Genomic DNA, 9,961 nt, shown 5'->3' on the forward strand with positions numbered 1-9,961 from the left:
ATGTCTGTATGCAAAACTCAGGATAAAGCTGTCATTCATTCAAAGTGCTGTAAAGACGTAAACACAGTGAATTAACACATAGGCCTACAGTGATCTCTTAATATTTTATAAATGTCTAAAAACATGTGTCTAAAAAGGCTAATGAGAAAATACCTTTAGTGACAGTGGCTAACAAGCTAACAACTGTCCAGTCCCTGCCCAGCAGCAGACAGCAGACAGACGCAGTTAGAGACAACACAGTCAAGTGTTTAGCAGCTAAACAGTCAGATATTTTGGTGGTGGAGACCAAAATCAGAGTCAAAAGAGAGGAAGACGTTCGTCTGACATGGCTGCCGGTGGATACGCTGTCGCTGTGCAACAAGACAGCTGTTTGTTTCCATTCAGATCTGTTCATGATCTGATGTTTCCATCATTGTTACTTCTCAACAGTCAGCATCAGTCTTTCCAACTTGCTCGGTCCAGTCCAGTAACTATTAATACTACGCAGCTCCACATGAGGTCAGAGGTCACGACTCGCTCGTCACTCCTTGAGGGGGACTCCCAGAGGTTGTGGGAGGCCTGCTGGATGTGTTCACTATGTTACCCCTCCTGTTTGATGATTTGCGTTTCCGTTGGCCTGATACGGAGGTCTGTGTTTTCCTTCTGTGAGCGTTCCTCTTCTGACTGTTGGGGCCCCCCAGGTGCTCTACAAGTCTCTTGTGAAATACTGCTTGGAACTGCTGTGCCTGCAACACAAAGATAAGAAAAACTGAGTTGCTTCAAGGGCATGTAGCCTGGATGGAGCAGGTAACCTTCAGCTAGGACTCATCCCTGATATCAGTTTGTTGTGGTGTTTTGTTGGTATTCAAGTCACTACTTTTGAATCTTTACACTTTATACCTAATTTTTCTGTCAGAAAACTGATTAAAACTTGCTGCAGCACTTCATATTTTAGCAGAACATCTCTCCGATTTTTGTGTCTTGAGGAGGTTGTTGCTTCATGCTAACTGGAGGACAAGTTTAAGCCTGTGCTATGTTTTACTTTAGACAGCAGTGGAGCTTGACACCATTTTCTTAAAGGGATAGTTCAACATTTTGGCAAATTGGCCCATTACCATAATCCCTATGGTTTTAGGAGTAGGTATGTTACCTTTAATTGTCGGTGCAAGCTATCTTTTGAATGGTGGAGCAGAGCCGCAAGCTGCTCAGGGCTATGTTACGGAGGCTAATGGGATTTCTTGGTTTCCCTTATCAAACTCATCAAATACACAATCCAACAACTCCAAAACACTCTGGTGGACAAGTTGTGACCTGCACGTTCACCACACTATGAGATAATAACGGAACGTTACAAGACGGAGTTGTTTTCAAGGTAAATTCATGCAAAACCGTTGATGCGCATTCCCGTCGGGGGCAGTTTTCCGGCAAGCAGACTCTGCATTTGCCTCAAAAACAACTCGGTCTCGTAACGTTCCGTTATTACCTCATAGCGTGGTGAATGTGCAGGTCACAACTTGTCCACCAGAGCGTTTTGGAGTTGTTGGATTGTGTATTTGATGAGTTTGATTAGGGAAACCAAGAAATCCCACTAGCCTTTGTAGCGTAGCTCTGAGCAGCTCGCACATGATCAATTATGTGTACTGAGCTTGGACATGCCGATTGTCAAGTCCAGTTTATTTGCAAAAAATACAATGCAAATTTAACAGCAAAGCTGCTAGCAAAGACACCAAGGATTCACCACTGACAGTCAAGGCTGATGATTCCCACATCTTCACCTGTCCAGTAGTCTGTGTTTTTTCCCCATCCAGATTGCAATGCAGCATTGAGCTGTCACTCTAAAGAGTCTTGAATATTTATTGTGAAAGCGATGCACTTAATAATAATAATAATAATAATAATAATAATAATAATAATAATAATAATAATAATAATAATAATGAATTTTATTTGTAATGCACTTTATATTGAGCAAACAATCTCAAAGTGCTACATTAAAAAGATAAAATTTGGAGAGAGAACGTCTCCCCAAAAGAAACAACTAATGAAAGGCTTCAAAAGTAGAAACAATCCTAACTCAAGGTGGGCTATGGATGTTAAAGGCCTGATTACAAAGAGAAGCCAAACCACTCACTGCTGATGACCATGAAGCATGTTTGACAGTTACTGAAAAAGTTATGAAATGAACATTCTGCAAGCTCTTACCACATCCATCTGTGTAGTGGTGTGTTCTGTCATTGTTGTTGATGATGACGTTGTTGTCGGGTAAGCTGTGGTGTGCTGCTGGACCTTTGGTTTGGCACAGTACATCTCCAGATGTTGAAGATCACAACCGGACGGCCTGCAACACTGTTCCACGATCCCCTTCCCACGGGGCCGAGCACCGTAACCGGACCACGAGCCTTTACCTGCAGAGAGAAATAAAGAAGCTCAGGTCAAACCTTTGTTGCTTTAAGAAAGAAAAAAAAACTCATTCATGAGGTCATCAAGCCAAAACATGCTTTGTTTTTGATCAAGTCTGCAAACCATTCACACTGATGCTTTTCTAGTAAGATAATTAAAGTGAGATCTGCAAGGTGGCACTGAAGGAAAGTTCATCACCATCAACAGGGTTCATCCTCTGCAGAATCTGAATGTGATCAACAAACCCAGACATTAAATTCCATTGTCCGACTCCAGAAAAGATTGTTTTTTGATGGTGGCAGTGACGCTGTATGTTGTAGGTGCCATCAGATAGTTTTGTATTGTTTATGACCTTTTTGAAAAAGATTATCTTCATATTATACTTTTTTTACAGTAGTTTGCTAACTTGTTATTTTCAGCTATGCTGCAATGTTCCAGGGATAACAACATCCAAACTAAGACTGATTGGAGTTTTCATCGTGTTAATCTTAAATCAGTTGATCTCAAAACAGCTTTATTTATAAGACTTTGAAGCGTAATCTTGTTTGCAATCTGTATGAGACAACCCGTAACGTCACAGGAGAATACAGTCTGAGGTTTATCTTAAGTTCCACTGTTTGAGTGGCTCTGCTCCTCCGCTGCCATCCCTCCCTTTCTGCACCTTTCTCTGTTATTAATGTGAGAGCTGAGCTCCTCTCAGATAACAAGTGTTTTAACAACAAAGCTATCACACACCGAGGCACAGTGTTCTGCTTGGTACACGGCCATTTTTGGTGTATTGCCACCGGTCTGATAGCAGATGGAAGAGTCGGCCTTGATCAGAACAGGGGAGAGGTAATAAGGTGAAAGGGCATCTGGGTAAAACTGAGCGCAGAAGGAGAAATTATATTCTAATAATCATAACAAATTAAAACTAAAAATTGAAGTTTGTAGCCTGCTGTGTTCACTAGCACGCATTAACACATTTCTATCTTCAAGCTGATAACCTGCTCAGAATAACTGCAGTGTTTTCATGTGGATATGATGACCATGGCCATATCTGCACTGTCAGGCCTCTGCTGGAGAAAGCGTTCCCTCATAGACTAGCCTTGATGACATGTTGACATGTCACCTTAGATCACTATCCACCACACAACGCTGTCAGGGAGGTGCCTGATGACTCATTCATTCTGCAGCAGGATGAAAGTGAATATACATTGTGAGTGTAGGACTGAAAGAGCCTTGACAGCTGCAGGAGGAGCCGCATGTTGCAATCTATTTTACTTTTGATCTCATGTCTGATGTGCTGTTGCGTCACAGTCAGCGAACACAGTCAGATACTGTAGTCCGTAGGTTTACCAACAGCTGACGAGAGATAAATTATCAGAGTGTTTCACTGGATCACATTGACATCCTCTGTGTATATGGATGTAAATAGGAAATATAACAGGAATAATGCTATAGTTACATTTTCTGAATGTATCGACGTTCAGCTGCTGTCACGTTTAATGCAGGCTGCAAATGATGCATCGTATTTACAGCCGGAGAGCGAAGGACACCAACAGACTCAACAAGAGCATCAGAAGGCCAGCCATGTTGTGGGGGAGGAACTGGACTCACTGACAGTGGTGTTGGAGAGGAGGATACTGTCCAAGATGAGGGACTTTATTGGACTCTCCTTCACACCATTCCTGCACTGCAAAAACTCAAAATCTTTCCAAGAATATTTGTTTTATTTCTTGTCAAAATGTCTCATTTCTAGGCAAAACTAATCTCTTTTCACTTAAAATAAGACTCATCACCTAAAAATTTACTTGTTTTTAGATCATTTGCACTTGAAATAAGTAGAATAATCTGCCAGTGAAAGCAGGTTTTTTGTGCTTGTAATAAGGAAGAAAAACTTGCTCCACTATTACATTTTTCTACTTATTTCAAGTGAAAATATCCTTGAAAGAAGTAAAAAGTGTCTAAAAACAAGTTACTTTTTAATGTGACGAGTCTTATTTTAAGTATAATGATATTTGTTTTGACTAGAAATGACAATTTGACTAGAAATAAGACAAATATTCTTGGTAAGATATTTGAGTTTTTGCAGTGTGCCTGTTGCTATCAAGCTGTTTAACTCCAAACTCATCTGCCCTATACTGTGAACACTAAATATAAATTACTCTTATGTTTTTTTTCGTTGCTTTTCCATTACTATTCAGGAGCTTATTAACCAATGAATTTCCCTAAAGTAATTCTGATTCGATACTTCAGAGAAATGTAATCAAATGTGATGTGGATGAATCAAACACACTGATGTGAACTGAACAAGGATATGATTAAGAGTTCTTGATGCTGATTACAAGACCAGAAGCTGAATGACATGAAAGATAATGATACGTTATGTTTAGATTAATATGAATTATCATTGTTTACGTCATCAAATCCTAATAAGGAAATTATCAATGAAGTGGGAGGAGGTCCTGCTAAAATAGTCCCTGAATGCAACTTGTTTTTGTGTGCAGTGTGAACTTCAATATGGGATTGTATCTTATGTTTCTAGAGGATGAGATGTCGGTGACCTCCTGACCTTTCCATTTTGAGGCAACAGTTTTAACTTGTATAGAAGAAAAGTCTGAATCTTGTTAGCAGGATTGACGGAGATCATGATAGACTCACCTAAATAGATCCCACGATCCCCACACACAAAGATGAGGTCGCTGAGCAGATCAGTGCCACAGCGGAGTCTGGCTGCCTCCGAGCAGAGCGGCCAGCTGGCCAGGCACACCACAGAGTAGATCATACACATCTGCACACACAACACCTGAGGACGACAAGAACAACTCTGAGGATGTATCTTAACTCTTGTTGCATGTTATCATCCAATGAAATAGCATAAAAAGCACTGTTTTGGGGAAAAGATGTAAATATAGATATAAATGTAATGTTTTAAATATTTCAATACAAAATTATCTTGAAATTATTTGCAACCTGGCATTATTTTGTCTCCACATTGTTACAGGGTTGGATGTAGGATGCAAACATTTGTCAGATTTTCATGAGCCCTGAGTTGGAAAAAGTTTGGGAACCAGTGATTTAAACATTCATCTCATTCATCAAACACACAGTTGTCTCCTCCTACGGTCTGTAAAAACTGCACTCATGTCAGGTAACTAATAAAAATAACACAATGAAGAAGTTTTAAATGGTGGTGATGGTTTGGGACAAAAACATAAATATAAAGAAGTGATTTTGCCATAAGTGTCACAGCCAGAAGTGAGACAGTCTGGGAGTCCAGAACAACTTGACCCCAGTGTTTCTAAATGCTCAGCCTTGCCCTTTATAATGTGAGTCACAATCAGTGGTAACTAATTTGATTTTGTTAAACATTCAGAACATGAATTTATCTTTTGATAACTAAAGAAACACTACCTCCTTTTCTCTAATTTTATTTCTTTTATTATTATTATTATTGCTGCTCATTGTTGTTGTATTGTACTATTGTTGTTTTGTAATTGCTCTTTTTATTAATTGCTGGCTTCTATGACGAGGACAGCAAAGTAAGAATTTCATTGTCAGGGAAACTCACCTTTCCACTGTGCATATGACAATAAACACTTTGAACTTGAACTTGAAACACTATGGACATGTTTTTATTTAATCATATTGAATCAGGTGTGAGTCTGGCCTTTTTCTCACCTTTGACCCTGTTTTAGATGTGAAAACTGACCCCATCCAGCAATTAGACTAGTGTCATGTTCTAAAAATCATAGATGGAGGCTCCATGGGCTGAATAGACATTTAGTTGGTTTGAAATATGACAACTCAGCAAATCCTGACATGCCATCCAATGGGAACACGGGTTTCAGCCTTTAGACCTTAAATGATCAATAAATACTTATTTTACTAAAAAGATATTAAAGAATACTATTGTTATATTTGGCAAGTAGTAAAAACGCTTCCACCATGATTCAATGCCCATTAGAAACATAAAAATAGTAATACATTTACACAACTCATTTTGGTTATAAATTGGTTACAGAATAATGAAGAATAATGACCTAAAACCATTTGGTTCAAAGTTCAAATATAAGTATTTGAAGAGAGATGAGGTACGGCTAAGGATTTCCTAATCATTTCCCCAACTATTATGTATACAATAATCAATAAACAAAAATACAGTGCACTGCATTGGTGGTCAGCGACAATCCATCGCTGCTTCCAATGCACAGGAAAATATTAAGACACTTGAGCATTTATCACTCAGTTATTGTTGGAAACTAATCCTGTACATGTAGAAAGGTTTTGTCCATTTCAGTGTTTTGTAAATCTGTGAATTTGCCTGTTTAGCTGCTGCGCTCAACGAATTAGAGGAAACTCTTGCGTCCAATGAGAAGTGTGTTAGTGAGAAAAGCAAGAAATCTTCATTTATCATCCATTCATTTCAACGCTACCGTCTACACTATATCAGCTACGTGTGGTCAGTCTCAGAGCGGACGAGTGCAGAGAGAGCAGGTCTTACCTGTGGTCTGGAGGAGGAGCAGCATGAGGAGTGCATCCTGTCTGAGTGGACTGACTTCAGCACAGCTGCAGTCTTATACTGAGGCAGCGGGAAGGAGGGAACTCCTCACAGAGGTTTCCTCCCTTCACCCCTCACATATTCACTCTCATATCTCCTATCAGACGATTTGACAAACTGTCACTGTCACTGTCAGTGTTCCTACTGTGTTTGACTGTCAGATCCTCCAGAACGTCTCTATAACTTCATGTTATGATAAGGAACCATGGGATTTTTACATGTTTTGTTTTGGTTGAACAGATACGGGACATTTTTTAAATTTAGATTAAAGAACATTTATTTGCTTCATGTTCTGGATGGTTTTGGTTTTCTAGCTCACAAACTGAATATAAGAAAGACAAACATGTTCAAATTCAACAAACAAACAAAAAAGTATATACCGGTAATATACCGGTCCATAATAATATTTAGAATATAGTATAATATTTATTGTATATATTTTAACACTGTGATGTCATGATTCAGATATTGTGTTTGAACTTGTATGTTCGAAATCAGTACAATGCTAGTATCACAACATTAACACATAACGATATACCACACCTCTTCATTTAAATCTAGATGAGTATTATTTTTTCCATGTGCCATTTTCCATTTGGTGCTTTCTGACTTTTCTCTAGGTGTTGTACCTATACGTTGTCAAATTGATTATGTTTTTTCTCAGGGCAGCAGCAGTATCAGATTGAAAGTTTCATATTTTTAATAGCTCTGGGAAATTCAGAAAACGTGTTACAATTTTAACAGGTGTTAAACGTATACTGCATAGTGTGCTCCTGGCTTAAACAGCTTAGATGTGATTATCAGCAAGATAAATAATTGATAGATGACAGCATTGTAATTTGACTTTCAGCTGTAAATTCAATCATCATTTAAATCGTGGCTTAAGTCCCAATTCTGTGACGCCAAAGTAGTTAAAAATTAAAGATAATTTTAAATCTTTTTCAGTCAGTCTAGTTTTTGTTTTCAACAATTCTGTTGGACCTAAACTTTAAACTCAAATTTAAACTGAAGGCCTGACCTGCCAGTTCAATGGTTACAGTAGCTCTGTTTTTGAGAAAGCCATTTTGTTTTGGAAAAGCAGTCATTAAAATTTTATGGGCCCACTCCACCACTTTTTAATCTACTAGGTCCTAGTGTGCAGATTATTTATATACGTTTTTCAATTAGCATTCATATTGATAGTCACACTTGTCCCAATTGATGATGCGAAGCCTGCGGAGCTAGTTCTGGCAGACAACTCAAGCACTGAGACAGAGCCTGACTCCAAACCTGCTGCAGCCATGCTCAAGGATACCTATGCTGTGCTTCAGCTTGCAATGCTTATACTCAATAAATGATTTGTTCTCATTTCAGAGTTGTCTGACTGAATTGATTTAAGTTTAAATAAATAACCCCCGACGAGGAGACGATGTGAATCATCTGGGAGAGAATCTAAGATGGTGAAGTGCTGCTTCACTTTAGAAACAAAGAGTCATGGTGCTGTTCAAACCCATTTCTTTATTTGCATTTACAGAAATCTGACATCTCCCTTTAAAAACAACAAAAAACAAACTCGGCCAAAAGTGATTGTGTCTGTTGGAACATAAATTACATTTGAGGCACGAGCACTTAGCAGCTAGATTTTAAAGTCATGGTGAAGAACATGTCGACAGGTTGAGAACAGACGACTGAAGGGTACAGTAGATTCATATTTGGTCACCGGTTCAACAGATGAGAAACCACTTTCAGGCTCTTTGATAAAAGGTTCGACAGGTACAGAACTTGTTTACATGAAACAATGAGGAGAGAAGCAATAAGGGAGCAAATGAAGGACACATGGTCAAACAAAAACAGCAACAGTGCCACCGGAAAAGATTTCTAAACCAAACATTATGTGGCTATCACATTATTGTAATGATCCTAAAATAAAGATTCATCTCAGCCTCACAGTAACTCAATGAGTGAGCTCAAACTCACCTCTACAGCTTCACTAAACAATATTACAACAGAAAACACAAGCTTCACTATTTTCATGTGCTCAAGTCATCACACAGTCCTTATTGTCGAGCAGGGTTTTGAACGTGTGATCATGACAGTGGGTTGGTAAACAGTCCACTCCTCTGGTGACACCTGCAGGCCCAGATGAAAATAAAGAACTTTACACATCAAAGTCTCCAAGTTTCCTCAAGGTCGGGAGTTCTGCTGAGTCTGTGAAAAAGAGTTTGTGTCCGACAGTGAAGTCTGATGAACAGTTCGTCCTCTAGAGACATCAGCTTCGGTTGGAGGAGGACAACACGTTTGAAAAGTTAAAACCACAGGAGAGAAACGTTAACAGTTAAATGTAGGCAGTGGGTTTTGACAAGAGAGGAGAATGCTTCATCAGCTTTTGATGTTTCTTTAAACAGTGAACAGAAATTCTGTAATTGATAAGTAGGAAATTAGCAACTCAGGATTATTCAGGAATAAGAAATGTTTTTAGGTTCGTTTGTTTTTTCATATTAAAAAAAAATCCTGTCCAATGCAGTGAAATGTCAGGTTTAGAGAATATCTATAAATCACACTGTGGAACAAATGTTATGGGAATGTGTTGACTTCCATCCAGTGCTTTTACATGCTCGGCTTTCTCATTCCTTTGTTTCAATCGCGTGCTGGGAGTCACATTTGTATTCAAACATGAATTTCCTAGTTATTCATGCTTGAAAACAACTCAACTATGGGTCATAATAATCTGTTGCACAGATAACCATAGGCTTCATTTTTAGAGGACAGTTTCAGTGTGGACATAATATAGATATGAATATGATGCTGATCTGTAACCTCACAAGGAAATGGGATAGTGATGCACCAGTGAACAAACTCATTAAATAAGAATAACTATCTACATTATCTATATCTCTGGATTAAAGTGCTAAATGCACAGACTGATGTTTGATGTCTTGATTAATCTTCATCTTTTGGCCTCTCAAAAAGAAAATAAATGCTTTCTATTAAACTTAACCTGAGTTTACATTTAGTGGAACTGGTGTATCATCACTTTGCTTCTGTCTGACGAGTGTGTCG

At 38.6% G+C, this 9,961-nt stretch overlaps 1 protein-coding gene across 1 annotated transcript; it reads right to left on the reverse strand.

Annotated features, from left to right (window-relative positions):
* Positions 1-506: 506 nt before the first annotated feature.
* Positions 507-6,901, reverse strand: igf3 (insulin-like growth factor 3; the record flags this gene model as incomplete). The annotated part of the gene is made up of 4 exons (XM_083975721.1): positions 507-716; positions 2,182-2,384; positions 5,023-5,167; positions 6,866-6,901. The coding sequence occupies 4 exons, from the start codon at positions 6,899-6,901 to the stop codon at positions 507-509; spliced, it is 594 nt and encodes a 197-aa protein (XP_083831847.1).
* Between the last annotated feature and the right edge of the window lie 3,060 nt (positions 6,902-9,961).

Source organism: Trachurus trachurus (genome assembly GCF_905171665.1).
Source record: "Trachurus trachurus genome assembly, chromosome: 7".
NCBI lineage: Eukaryota > Metazoa > Chordata > Actinopteri > Carangiformes > Carangidae > Trachurus > Trachurus trachurus.